Source organism: Dipteris shenzhenensis, chromosome 26 (assembly GCF_047967505.1).
Source record: "Dipteris shenzhenensis isolate YYH24624 ecotype China chromosome 26, Dip_SZ_1.0, whole genome shotgun sequence".
Classification (NCBI taxonomy): domain Eukaryota; kingdom Viridiplantae; phylum Streptophyta; class Polypodiopsida; order Gleicheniales; family Dipteridaceae; genus Dipteris; species Dipteris shenzhenensis.
The window spans coordinates 49,111,615-49,125,880 of record NC_141621.1 but is presented as its reverse complement, the minus strand read 5'-3'; the positions used below and the strand labels follow the sequence as shown (position 1 = coordinate 49,125,880).

At 42.3% G+C, this 14,266-nt stretch overlaps 1 protein-coding gene across 4 annotated transcripts in view; it reads left to right on the top strand.

Annotated features, from left to right (window-relative positions):
• Positions 1–12,433, top strand: part of ARP9 (actin-related protein 9) — an 89,077-nt gene extending 76,644 nt beyond the window's left edge. For 3 of the 4 annotated variants that reach the window (XM_087397768.1, XM_087397766.1, XM_087397765.1), the window contains 7 exons: positions 1,974–2,044; positions 2,140–2,369; positions 6,945–6,988; positions 7,187–7,236; positions 7,809–7,854; positions 11,503–11,553; positions 12,057–12,433. In XM_087397768.1, the coding sequence (XP_087253894.1) occupies positions 1,974–2,044; positions 2,140–2,369; positions 6,945–6,988; positions 7,187–7,236; positions 7,809–7,854; positions 11,503–11,553; positions 12,057–12,200 (636 nt within the window). In that variant the 3' untranslated portion in view covers positions 12,201–12,433. The remainder of the gene's footprint in view (positions 1–1,973; positions 2,045–2,139; positions 2,370–6,944; positions 6,989–7,186; positions 7,237–7,808; positions 7,855–11,502; positions 11,554–12,056) is intronic. The other variant, XM_087397767.1, reaches the window with a different exon arrangement.
• Positions 12,434–14,266: the final 1,833 nt, after the last annotated feature.

The following is a 14,266-nucleotide window of genomic DNA, read 5'->3' as shown; positions in this document are numbered from 1 at the left end:
ACACGTCTCGAGGTGAAGTTGCTATTGTATGGACCAATGGGCACTGATTTCGAGGCATTCTTGCTGCTGTACGGCTGATCTACATTCATTTCAAGGTGTTTTCCTTGCTAGTTTCAGTGAATGCATGCACTACGAGGCCTTTCCATGGATGGCTGTACGCTTTCCCTCTCTTGCCCGTGACCCTCCTGCACTCTCTCTCTGATTCCAGCCCTTCTCTCTATTCCTTTCTCTTTCCTAGCTGCCAACTCCTCCTGCTACCTCTTGCTTGCTGGATCCGCTGCCCCTGGAGGTGTTTTGGATTGGATTGGAGCACCTTGGAGCTGATTTGGAACCATTTGGAGCTGGATTGAAGTTAGTTGAAGCTGGTTTGAGTTCTCTTGTCGCTATTTATTTCATGTTGATTGCACTTAGTCATTTTGGAAGCTTGTTGTTGCTCCATTTGTTGTTGGAAGCCCCTCTTGGCCATTCAGGCAGTGAATAGGCATCCAGTCACAGAGGTGTAACTAGATTGGAGTCAGTGGGGGCACTGTGTGGATTTTCTTCCTGTATTGTGGTCAATTGTTCAGTCTGAGATTTGTGTTGATGCCTGAGAGGCTGGTCAGTAGGTTGTGGGACTGCCAGTCTTGGTTGAGCAAGTTGGATGCTTTGTGGAATGCTTGGACACTTTATAGTGGTCATGGACAATGGTGAATGCCTTAGCCTTGCCTTGGCTCTTGGGTACTAGTGTGTGCACTAGGATGGAATGCAGGTCGTAGCCAAAGTTTGGCTTGGATAGTGGAACTGCCAGTGGGGTAGAGCACAAGGGTGACCCCTTGTTGTATGTACCAATTTCATTCCTAAAGAAATAAATAAATACCGGAAGGGGCGCCAAGTGTTTGGGGCCAGTGTGGTGTCTTGTACTTGGTTTCATTGAGCAGGGGCACTCTAGCCTCCATCCAGTTATTTCTCAAATTGTTTCTAAGTGGTATTGTTTAAAGTTAAGTGGTTGGAAACAATGCAATGTGGCTGTGAATAATGAATATGCAATGATAGTTATGGTCTACTGCCCTTTAGGAAACTGAAGGCCGGTTACACTATCTACAATCAGCAACATCGTATGTTGCAGGTTTTTTGCCTGAGCTTCTTCGGCCCCAACTTCCACGTCGAACTTTATTTCTTCCTGTGAGGTTGGCAACACCTTGTTCTACAACATTGCACCGTAGGCCAGGGTGAGGATGGATTTCAGGCTTCCTCTTCTCTAGTTGAAAGATGTCTTTACATCAAGGGAGAAAGTGAGAGGCCTCTCCTTCTCTTGAGCACGGCACCACTGCTTTCTCATTCGATACAGTTTTTGGCACTTGTATTTCATGTTGGACCACAATATAGACGATATTGGGTTCCTTGGGTGGCCTGGCAGGGCAACAACTGCCTTACTCCTTATCTAGAGGTTCTGCAAAAACTTTCAGTAGTTGGGCATGTTATGATAGATTTTTTGTCAGTTGATGGTCTTTACTGAGGATTGGGATAGACCTTCATCTCCCACGTCAACAGCAGGCTTTTAGAGGCTAGGGATTGAGATTTGCATCTCCCACCTCTGTTGAAGTGGTTTTATTTTGAGGAGGGCGGACCTGTATTCTGGGTGTTTTTTTTGTGGAGGTTTGGGATGGACCACCTCTGATGTTAACTTTTGAAAAGAAGTGACTTTTAAAAGGCATAGAAGGTCATACAGCATTGACTGAGTCAGATCAGAGTAGAGGACTTCAGTCTAGATATCAAAATCCTCCACGCTGTTTGGGGTACAAGCTTTTCTGCTAATTGGACTTTTATAAGGTTTTGATTTATTGAAAGATCCAATTGATTTGCTATGTTCAATTGGCAAATTCTATCTGTGTTGGCTGCACACTTTCACAGTACCTTTGCAGCGTTCTGTCTTCAATCACTTCTGAAAGCCGTTTCTCAATGCTTTGTACCTAATTGTAAGTGGCTTGCTGCAGGTTCCACCTATGGGGCTATTTTATCCAGCACTGCTCACTCCTGAGGAATATGTACCATTATGCAGGCCATGGTAAGTGATGACTGCTGATGGCAGCTACTAGAATGCCATTTCATTAGGATTAGCTATATCTGGATGTAATAATCGGTCATGTCTGGTGTGCTCAGGTACCATACAGACAGTGAAGAAATCATGTTAGATGATGCTGTTCATCTAGATACTGGAAGGAGATCAGAAGCATTGGAAACAGGTTTGCTGGTTGGACACCCGGGATCCACTCTTCTTACTGACAGTATGGATAATTCTACATATAGTGCACCTGGTGAATTAAGGGGCAGAAACGAAGAACGTATTGTGGGAATCTCTCAAGCTATTGTGAACAGCATTCTTTCAGTGGGTACATTCTAATTCCTTCAACCTTATGATTTTCAACCTTATGAGTGACTATCATGAGATTGAAACTGCAGTATGTGTTGTGTTTTCAGAGGATGAGTTTGGGCATGTTCCTGGATTCATTTAGATGTACATTCTAATTCCTTCAAGCGTGTAGCTCTCGAATTCTGGCAAAGCTTGCAAATTTTGCTAGCAGAATATAATATTTTTTTGTGATCTGAATAAGAGGGTGTGCAAAGGTGCAGCATTATGTATGTTAATGTGCTCATGTATTCAAATAACTTGAAGGTGGTTCCCCCCTACATGCATGTACTCATCTCCATGATGCATGTGTTTGGTAGTTAAGGGAATGCGAAGGCGTGTCCACTTGATATGTGCATGCATGGGTTTACAACATAATGCATCAGTAGTATGTGACAATCCATAGCAAAAGTTGAGATGTATTTTTTATTATGTTCATATATAGACAAAAAGTATGAACGCATCGACAAAGAAAATAACCATGATTTTAAATCAATGGCAATGCCTCTGGACAGTAGTGATAGCTAATGTGGATAAAATCAATATTAGGGTTATCTGAGCAATGTAGTTCGCAATTGTGTTCACACAGAAGGAACAAACACATAGCAAAAAATAGAAAAGGGCTCAAACAAATACACTTTCTAACTCAGCAGCAAAAATTTCACTCAAGCAAAAGCAGACAGAACATAAAGAACTGACAATATTAAAACTGAATAAGAAGTACCTCAGTAAGTGTTTACAAGTAAAAATCAGGAAACAAGAGGGAAACCTAAAATGATCACACAAGAGAAGCGATCACACAATGGACAAGAAGGGGGCAGGCTCAGAAGGAAATACAGGAGCAACTCCCATGAGGGAGTACTGTTATGAAGGACCATCTTGTAATAGTATCAAGGCAGGTAGAAATTTCGTGGACTGATTGAAATTGTGTCTACATCAGCATGTGAAACCTGAACTGGATAATTGCTTAAACTAAGGGATCCATCATAAAAGGTTTAAAGCTCAAGATGGTTTAAAAGAAAGACACTGCAATTTTTATTTTGAGGTGGTTACTGTCACAATCTACCTCAAAATAAGATTGAATTTGTTAGTGCTTGAAATGGTTATGTGTTGTCCTTAAACGTATTTGTATTCCTTTTCAGAGAGTTTCAGGAAAATCTGAATATAAAGGATGAGCATGTCATCCTGAATCAGGTTTATGGTATTGTTTTCGGGTCTGTAAGATTATCATATATAAATATGGGGCCGTCTAAGCAAGGCACTACTTCCATTTACTTTGAGGCTCTTACAATTGGTCTAGTGATGCTGATAGAGTCAGTGTGCTGAAACTAAGGCATCTCTTTTAATGAGAAGAGCAGTAGCTTGAAGGGTTGTGATCCTATAGGTGAGCTTTCATCAATACAGTTACAAAAGCTTCTTTAAGTCTCCAATCAAGGTGGAGAAGAGTCAAATGGAAGCGAATCCATCTTATAATGATCCATCGCTTCTGTCAGGCCATCTTGAAATACATATATTACCTTAAGGGAGCCCAAAAAAACGATGTAATCTTTGGGGGAAGCAGCTAGCCACAGCTGCAACCAAAACCCGAGTGCCCTACCCTAGAAGGCCAAAACCATTCGGCCCGATCCCACTGTGCCTCTTGGAGGGGGAGGCCCTTTCATAACCAAAGCTTCCATCACGACCGGCCCCAAAGTGACTGGTGCCAATATGACCCACAACTGTGATCCGTTGCCACTCAAGCATTTTCACGGCCCCATCCAGCTCCGGGTCCCCTTTTAACTCTGGTTGGAGAAATCCCCTTGGACTCACTCTGTAATGCATGGGGCAGAAGGCACTAAGCGCTAGGAGGATATAAAGTATCCTGAGGGGCACCCAAGTCCTAGTACTTCCTATACCAACTTGGGGAAGATGAGGCTCTGTGTAGACCAGCCCTCCAGGACTCAAGGGTGGCGGCATTTATCTCCAGCATCCTCATACCCGCCCCTATTAGGTGAGCAAGGGCTCTTGCAGGGCAGCCGAGCCAATGCTCCAAAGGAACCAGCAAGGCTACTGTCCCACTGTGCCCAACCAATATGTGTCGGTTGCCCCAACAGGTAATCCTCCTGATCTTGGACCTCCGGATGCTAGAGAAGGGACTGAAAATCAAACTCCTCATGACACCGCGAGTTGGCTTGGACGAGTACCGCATACAAGCGCTGCCAAACCCTATGTAAGCTCCTCATCAATGGTTATCCCTTCCTTGTGAGGGGGGCCTCCAAGAAGGTTCACTGATGAGACTGCTGCTGCTGTTCTCATACGCTCCAAATTCAGGTGTAGAATGGCCAAGCCTCATAATTTTGGCAATCAATGTTTCAACTATATAACAGCAATAAGCATTCAATCATTGGGTTCAACCCCTTCATGCTTATGTATAGGTATCAACCAAGATCACCTATATTGCCATTAGCTTGCAAAATGTCAAGATAAAGGTAGTTACAGATTTCTTGTTGCAAGGTATGCTTGTAGACTCACTTTTGAAGAAATCACACTTGAAGAGATGGATTTCCATGTTTTTTAGGCCTTTCATCTTGATGAACTTCTGATCAACACATAGATACAGGCCTTTAGTGCAAATGCTAGTTGAGAATCCGTGCAACATTGCATTTGGGGTTGCAGAGAGGCCTAGAGGATTTGGCCAGGGATTGCACACTAGCTTCGTGGAATGAGGAGAGGTACTTGCTACATCAATTAATGGGTTGTATGGCATGGATTACACAATCTAGTCCTAAGATATCTTAGGAAGAAGTAGATTTGGATAGGCCCAGGTTGATCCAAAGAGGAGTCCCTGATCTTATCACTGTAGATGTAGTACCAATATCTTTGCATAGAACTCATCCTCCTTCTGTAGACTAGTCTTGGGAGATCATTGCTAGTCTTATCCATGTGGCATATTTGCATAGAGGGAATTAGATGTATGGCCTCACAACCACTCTTAGTTACCTCGCAGGACATGGTTTACACTCTCATGGTTGGGGCATATTTGCATAGAGGGACTTAGACGTATGCATACCTCACAACCACTCTTAGTTACCTCGCATGACATGGTTTACACTCTCATGGTTGGGGCAGGATTCAGGGATCCTCACGCACCATAGTGGCTAGGATAGCTTCATTCATGAGAGAATGAGACCATGGTCTATTCTCACATATATAACCACACGTCTTCGTGGAATTTTCACTTCCTAGATTTGTCACGACAGCCTCATTTCTTTTTTCATGTTTTTGTATGAGGCTCTTATAGGATTTAATCCTAAAATTTTGTGCTTATTGCACTATTGTTGGTGCTTTAAGTTTTGGCAAGCACTAAGTGATGTTTGCATGCCACAAACAAAGTATGCCAAAGGTCATTTGCAAGAACTTGGATAGCAAGTTAACAAATCACTACCAACTGTCAAGAAGCTAAAGCGTGTATCAAGGGTGCTCAAGTCTGAGCATGATACTATCGTATTCTTTGTAAATCACCTCAGATTCGACAAGAAGGCATATGGGTTTTTGTCGATAGAACGAAAGGCCGCGAAGACTATGAGCACTAGCAAATATTATAAGCTGCCATTAGGATGGATGAGCTTTATAAACTTGTTTATTATAAAAAGGCATATGGGTTTTTCTTGAGAGACCAAAAGGCCTCGAAGACTATGAGCATCGGCAAATATTATAAGCTGTCATCAGGACGTGGTGAGCTTTATAAACTAGGGTTTATCCTGTATACCACATAATTCGTTTTAAGTGATGCAACTTATAAACTAGGGTTTATCCTGTATTCCACATAATTCGTCTCAAGTGAGCACGACATCTTAGTCTCTAATGAGGATCTGCTCCAAATGAAAGATGAAAGAGGATCCTACCTTTCATTCATGGTGACATAAATGTTTGTGAAGTGGGGAAGAATGTTATCTCCTAGGCTAGTTGCGGTTGTAAGAAAACTCCTACAAGCAAAGGGGATTGGTTAGGGGATTCGACCCTAATGGTCTGGCAGATATCCTTTCCCCCTAAAAGCAAACAAACATATTATTGATCTATTGTCGTGCTCTTTTTGTTGTTGATCAGTCTTTGTTTGGACACTAGGGCAGTCTAAGCTTCATCATCACCTAGGGGACCTTACTAGATTTACAAATTTGAGTCCATCGTGTGTTTTCCAGAAACTTTATTGTTGTTGTGAATATACACATTTATTTCATATGTCGTAGGAAATGAGGGCCCTTGAAATTTCATATTTATTTGTCTTTCTCATTTAGACCCAAATGCTAGATTTTGGCTTTTTTTATCTACTTCCAATTGCAACATCTTTTGAAATAAGAGGGAAGCAGCATGCTCATGCTCATGCTAGCTGCTCTGTATTCCTTTCAAAGCTCTTTTGCCAAGCCTTGCTAAGCATATTGTTTTTTACATGTTGCAGCAAAGTTTGTAACCATGTTACTGTATATAGCATTCAAGCAAGGGGCAAGCTCTTGCTAGCTAGCTTTGCATATGTTTTTATTATTTAAAGCCTTTTCAATTAATATTTCTTTTGAAATTTCAGGTCGGATGGATCTTCAGAAGAAGCTCTTCTCCAGTATACAGCTGGTATGCTAAAGAAGTCAAATTCTTAGAGTCTACACTGCAATGTGCTTCAAATTGTAGACCTGCAAACAGACCCTTTATAATACGCATATTTTTTAAAGCTAGTTATTCTGAGAGAATTCTGAAAATGACTGCATGCTGCATTATGATTTTTAACTGAACACACTCTTTCATTTTCCTCTTGCCTTGTTTTCTTTCCAGGCAGGAGGAGCAGCCTCTATACCAGGTCTCATTGATGCAGTGGAAGAAAGGTAAGAGTGCATGTAAAGAACCACTAGTGTCCATTGAATGTATTTGAGATAGGGACTATCCTCTTCAGGTAGGGCAACAAACCGAATCAGCAGATTCATAAGAATAGATTTGCTTGATCATCGCCAGGATGATCACATGCGTGGAGTACTCATTTGATGTTAGTTGGTTCAGATTATTTATTGTCAATTTTAGTTGTCCAGCAAGCATCTATGTATAATATAATAGGTACAATTTTGACAAAGGTCTTCAAGTTGGGTATAGAGGTGACATCACAAGGCCATTAGGTAGAACCTGACAGCAAGCTTGCCGTTTTGCAAGCCAAGATTGATAAGGACACCAAGACAAAGAATTACTGAACATGGAAGTCTAGGAGGGCTGCTGGCCTATACTATATGGACATATGTATTATAACCGTGAAGGTCAAAGTTTTGTCTTGTGTTAATGAAGGGCTAGTAAATGTTTGCCAAATGTTTGTTCTTGGATTTGTGGCGTAAATTTGTTTCATGTCCATAGAGGAGTCTGTTTAGAATCAAGGTGGTTGTGTTTCTCAAACTATTTTTTTCCAATGCAGAGTATTGCAAGCTATCCCAGTGCATGAGTCCATAGATACAGTTGAGGTAATCTGAACTTCCACCTGCTTGCATGCGCTATTCTGAGATAAATAAAGGATAAATTGTTAGTTTGACTTTGGATTGAGTCAGTTGCCATCTTGGAAAGGCTTCCTGCTTTGGTTTGTAGAGATACACAACACTATCTTGAGTTATAGAGTTGCATCTCTAAAATAGTGTGACACAATCTCATGAACAGACAAGGTATTTGCAAACAGGATTCTGTAATTGTAGTATGTGTGTGTGTGCAAGAGAGCTGAGGAGCCCCCAGCCAGCCCTCCTTGCGTGCAGCCCCCCATCCAGCCCTGTTTGGGGTCTTGTTAACCCTCCAGCTGGGTTCCTGTCTCAATTGCGCAGCTAGTAGAGCATCCCGCTCTGGCTGCGTCACACTTTGTGACCCTTTGGGAGAGCGACATTTCTGTGCGCAGCCCCTTTTGGGCCCTGTTTGCTGTCACGAACTTCGTCAGGCTGTCCCTTCCCTTGCTGCTCCTATCTGCCCTCTTCTCCGCCTGGTTTCTGCTGCCGCCCACGGGGTGTGTGTGTGTATATGGGCCCCTTTTGTTTTGAACACCATGTTCTTCTCTTTTTTTTGTTCTAAACACCCCAGTTTGTCCCAGCATCCTCATACCCTGGTTTTTGCCTCCTAGTTTGGGTCTTTTATCCACTCCAAATGGAATTTGTTCTGTACTGGAGAAGTGACCTCAAAGCCTTTTACCAATCTAGAGCTGCAACCATTTGCTGATACTTTGCAGCAAGTTTTTTCAGAAATTAATCATGCTTGGGGTGATGAACTATCCCAGATTTTCGGGTTTCTGTTCCGGGTCAGGTTTTGTACACACCTGTCATGAGTTTGGCTCAGAGAGCAGCGGTATTAATTCTTTACGGGACGTATGCCTGATCCAGGGGATGTGGCACAATGGTTAAAATTGCTGCTTAAGGGATGTTTTGTTGAGAGCGTTATAAGGCAGATAGAGGATTCTATGAGGTTATTTTCACAGGATGAGCAATATAAGCAGCAGCTGCAAAAATCTCCTCTCTTTTTGGGCAATCTGTTGGTGCATGAAAATCCATGGATGCCTACTAAGGATTATCAATGTCTTATTCGTCACAGATGCCTGGTATGGGCGGTAGACTTGCCTTTATATTGTAGGCATGCATTGCCTTACCTGGCTGAAGCATTGGGGAAAGTGGTGTCCCGCACATTCTATTGGCAATGTGAATCGATTTTGTGTGACATTGCATGTTTGCCTCCAGATTGTGCAGTCCATTCTTATGGCGTATGTACAGTTTTATTTGCTGCTTATTTCCTGGTCTTCTCTTGACATTCAAAAATATATTACCAAGGTCATGGAATGCCTTTGGCGCACCAGACGTGATCGTAAGGCGCTGTGTTTGTTTGCCCAGGATGCATGGGGGTTTGAACATTCTCAATATTCGCACTTACAATTCCACGCTCTTGATCTCCTTTTTGAAACACCATCAGCCATGGGCTCTCATGCTTTCTTGTATGGTTGGCTCTCTCTGTATGGATGCTTTCAGCCATTGGATTCCGGCTATCTCTGATGTTTTTTTTGGGTAATTCCATGGTCGTATTCCTGGCTGTCCCTTTTCAACTCAACTGATTCATGATGGGCAACACCTTCTGGCTTATTTGCATTGGTCAGGTCGGCCTCCAGACCCTGGCAACACTCTCCGTCTGCAGAGCCTTCATTGGAGTCGAGTGTTTAGGCTATCTTCAGCCTCGAAAGGCATTCTTTCTCCCCGTTTAGCCCATCTTCAGCTTCGAAAGGCATACTTTTTGCATCTCGTGGGTCTTTCTATAGTGGATGATGTGGTAGATGGTCGGGGCTGCACCCTTTCTTTTCCACAGGCTAGGAGACATTTTTGTTTGGGTTTGCATCACATGTCTATTTAGTGCATTCTCTCTACTATGCTGCAACCCTTTCAGCCTTAACCTCATCTGTTTACTGGTCTTCCTCTATTGGATTGGAAGTTGGATCGTGCACTCGGGGTTACTTCCTTTTTTGTGTGCTGATCTTTCTACCAAGAAGGTATATATCATCTCTTACTTCCACAGCCATGGATCGCATGGGAATCACTTTTGGCATCTCAACAAGTCTTTCACTTGGTGGAAGGTTGGTTTGTCTTTGGCGCATCTGGGGTAGTAAGCTTCCTGTCAGGCAGGGGGTTTTGTTGTGGCGTTGTTTGGTAGGGGCATTACCAATGGGATCTTTGATGGCTGCTAGGCGTATAGCTTCTTTGGCATGCCCTACTTGTTCACATCCAAGGGAGACATTGCGACCTTTCCTACCACTCGTGATTTTCTTCTCAGGATGAGGACTGCTCTGCATGTTCGCTTTCCCAGGATTTCTTTTGGTAGGCAGCTTTGGTTGTTTGCCAGATATGCCTCTATGCCTGACTATGCTCAGTTCTTTACCTGGTGCCACTATTGGGCTCTTTGGTCCTTCTATCGCGTTCATGGTTATCACTTAGTCTGTTCCTCCTTGCTTCGGTCTCTCCAAGATGCGTACTCTCTTGGAGACCACCACCTCTAGCCTAGCTGGAAGTGTTTTATTGTTGCTTTTAGTTTCTCAGTAGTGGCTGTTCCAACTTTGGGACAGCTACAAATGTACATTGTTCTTAATGGAGTGCTTCTTTTTACAAAGAGAGAGAAGAAGAAGAATATATTATCGTCCTCTGAAGACCAAAACCGGCCTATGGGACCTGATCATTACAATATCACAAGTACATGAAAGCTCCTCCCGAAGATGGGAGGGTGGAAAGAGAAACCACCTTCTAGGATTCAGGTGGATTCCTATGCTTGAAGAGCTTATACACAAATGTTCCTAAAGCTGAAGGTGACCCTTTATGCAGCAAATCAGCCAGTTTGTTATGTCCCTCAAGGAGGTGATTGAACTCTTCCCTAATGTGTGCATAGTGAGGGCATATCATTACCATGTGTTCTTCTGTTTCAACCATACCTTGATCACATAGTTGGCATATTCTACTCTCCCTTGGCATCTTTTTCCATCCCAAAAAAGACCTTGGGAAATGAGGGAAACTGCTTTGGTGGGGTGTTTCTGATATAGAAATAAGGCCAAGCAATTTCATGTCTACAACTAGGGTGTCTACCATGGTCACGTGCCTCAGGGCTAGTCCAAGTCTCAGTCCAAACAACCCCATGCCTCCTCGAAAGGGAGGGGGCAGACTTGCTGCCATCTCAAGAGCCCCAGGTCTTCCCATCTCTGAGTTTTGGATGTGCCCAGAGTATCTCATCCACAAGTGTTCTGTAACGCTTTCACCTTGTGAGAAAATTTGAAAACCTCCCTTTGAGGCTGCCCGCAGAAGACAAAATATCGTATCCTGCATATTATAGGCTTTGGTGCCGATCCCCAAGTGTTCACAGTATTAATTGCAACTTGGCATCATTTTGTCCCTTGCTCAATTGGAATGCATCCATATCTACATTAGAGCAGTTCCACATGACCTTTGCCTTGCTCTCATAGGTAACTTTTCGTACAATATCATCTTTTGGGGAGTGGATGAATGCCGAAAGCCATATGAGTTTTTGTTTGTGGTGTTAATTTCAGCAACTTTGTATGGAACTTGCTGACAGTTTGTTTTGTACCACTTTGTGACTGATTTTTCCTTTTGAAGGTATTGCCACCTCGAATTGAAACAAGCATTATTGCGTGGAAGGGAGGAGCGGTAAGCTTGAAACGATTACTTTGAATATGCCCTTTTTTAAACTAAAGTTTTTGTATGCCCTTGATCTGACCTTAACTATTAGTCTTGAAAAATGGACTACAAATGAAATATAGAATATCAATATTTCGGACTAAATTCATGGAAAAAATAGTTTCAGACTAGAAGTCTTACATAGAAAAGCTGTTAATTCCAAAGTAGAAAGTGTTCCTAATATGATATCACTCTTATTTATGGGAGGCTATTTGTAAACCTGGTATAAAGTAACTTAATTACTTAAGTTTTGTGCTCCGTCCTATGGATTAGAGTCCTGGCCTGAAGTTTCGAATATGTTAGCCTCTTTTCCCCTAGCTATAAATTACAACCTCTGGACTTCCAACAAAAAGAATGGTACTTGAAGCACAACTTTTCAGGGTTTTTATTATTTCAAATACTAGATGAATACAATATTCTTGCTTGACCACTTCAAATTATCTCATGACTGACTCATGACTTTCTTTGTTAAGATATTGGGAATTTTGGACTTCGCTCGAGACACTTGGGTACAGCGCGAGGACTGGACAGAAGGAGGAGTGCGAGTTGGTGCAGGAAGAAAGTATAAGGATTCTCTCTTTCTTCAAACACATGCTTTTTGGTACACAAGCTCTTAAGCAAACCTATTTCCTTTGTGAAAAGGTCTTGCACTGTAAACAGCATACAAGAGGATTGGAACATCTTTTGGGAGAAAGTATAACGTGTTTCTGTCAATGTGTTTGTGTATGCTCAAAAAGGACTTGAACATTCTAAGAAATTCCATCATCTGTATGCATGGAAAGGAAATAGAGTTGGAACATGCGGCATATATCATGGAAAAGATGTATAGAGCATTACAAGTTCTTTTTCACACTCTGTCTCCAAGAATCTCTATTCAAATGAGCACAACTCATGTCTGGTGTTTTATTTCAATTTCGGGTTGCGGGAGAGTACTTCTTTTATTTAAAAACTCTAACAAGGATATGTGTGTGTGTGTGTGTGTTGTAGTAGTAGTAGTAGTAGCTTGTAAAAATTTCTTCCCAAGAAGGAAATATGTGAATCCTTGGCTGATTGAAGGCCTATCACTCTCATGCCTGTTATTCATAAGATCATCACTAAAATGGTGGTTGATCGTATCGAAGGGTATTTACATGATGGCCTTCATCTCGCACAATATGGTTTTGTTTCCCGTAGGTATATCATTGATAATATTGCAAATGCCTATGTTGGAATAGAATATGCCAAATACACAGAGCAGGATGTCTTATTATTGCAAATTGCAAGTTGACATTGCCAAGGCATTTGACACAATTTAATGGGATTTTATATCGCAGACTATGCATGCATTGGGTTTTGGTCAGAAATTGCAGCATGTTATTTATTGGCTCTACAGTGACAGTAATGTTGCTTGCATACTATGTGGGAATATTTATGAAGCGTGGACTCTTCGTTGTTTGGTTCGTCAGAGCTGTCCACTTAGTGCACTTCTAAAAAGCATCTACCCATAGGAGACATGCACATAGGATAGAAGTACCCCGATGCAATCCCATGCTTCAATACATGGATCATCTGGTGGCAACAGACATGCAACATGGGTTGGAGATTCATACTTTGGTTGCTCAAGCTTATACTAATGATTCATTTTTTACTACTCAGAATACGGAGCGGGATCTCTCAATGCATGCTTTATCTTTATGTGGTCTGGCTGTTGGTCTTCATGCGAATTTTGAGAAAACTTTGTCGTTGTCGTTGCATTCCAAAGACTGACATACTCTTTTATGGTTGGAAAAATTTATCCAATCTACTTAGCTGTTTGCCATCTTGGTTATCTCTTGGGTTGGATGATTACTAGCGGCCAACAGTCTTATTGGATACTTGCAAAATTGAAGAAAAAGATTGAATATTGAAAGTTAGCAACTTGGCCATTGCATGTCAGACTACGAATTGTTCAATCTATTTTGATGGCATATATTCAGTTCTATTTGTCATAGATGTCTAGCTCAAGGGGAAGCTTTACTTATACATTCAAAATACAATATAATTTGTAGTATTACGGCGCTCTCTTGGTTGAAAGCAATAGATGAAAACTACTCATTGGAAAGAAGATTTTAAAGGAGCAGCAAGCTAGGGAGCACAGGAGCTCCACTCTTCTTGCTGTAGGCTAAGTGACATTGTTGCTCTTGCTCTCAGCCTTCCACATCTCTCTCCCTCTCTCTCTCTCACAAACAAATTTTGGAGAAGTGGGAGGACTTGGAGTAGTCATGATATGTTTTCTTGAATAGCTTTTGGCACTAGGGATATCAATTTATAGCTGCAGCTCTTGAAGTACTCGACTGATGCTGAGGCTATGATGCTTAGGCGTGTTGAGGGTTGAGGCACGTGGAGAGAGAGAGAGAGAGAGGGAGTGGTACAATGAGGCAGCAAGGTGAGGCAAGAAGGAGCAACACAATGGCACAATGGGGCAGAAGGGTGGAGGGCAGGTTGAGTAGTAGGGTGAAGGTGGGATGAGCAGGCAATATGGAGGTGGGGGGAGCAGCAAGATGGAGGCAGGATGGTGTAGCAGGTGAACAAGAAGATGGAAGAGAGAGAGAGAGAGAGATAAAGAGAGAATAAGAGTCGCCCCCTCCCCCATCTCGCCCTAGAGAGAGAGAGAGAGAGAGAGAGAGAGAGAGAGAGAGAGAGAGAGAGATCTATTGATCTCTAG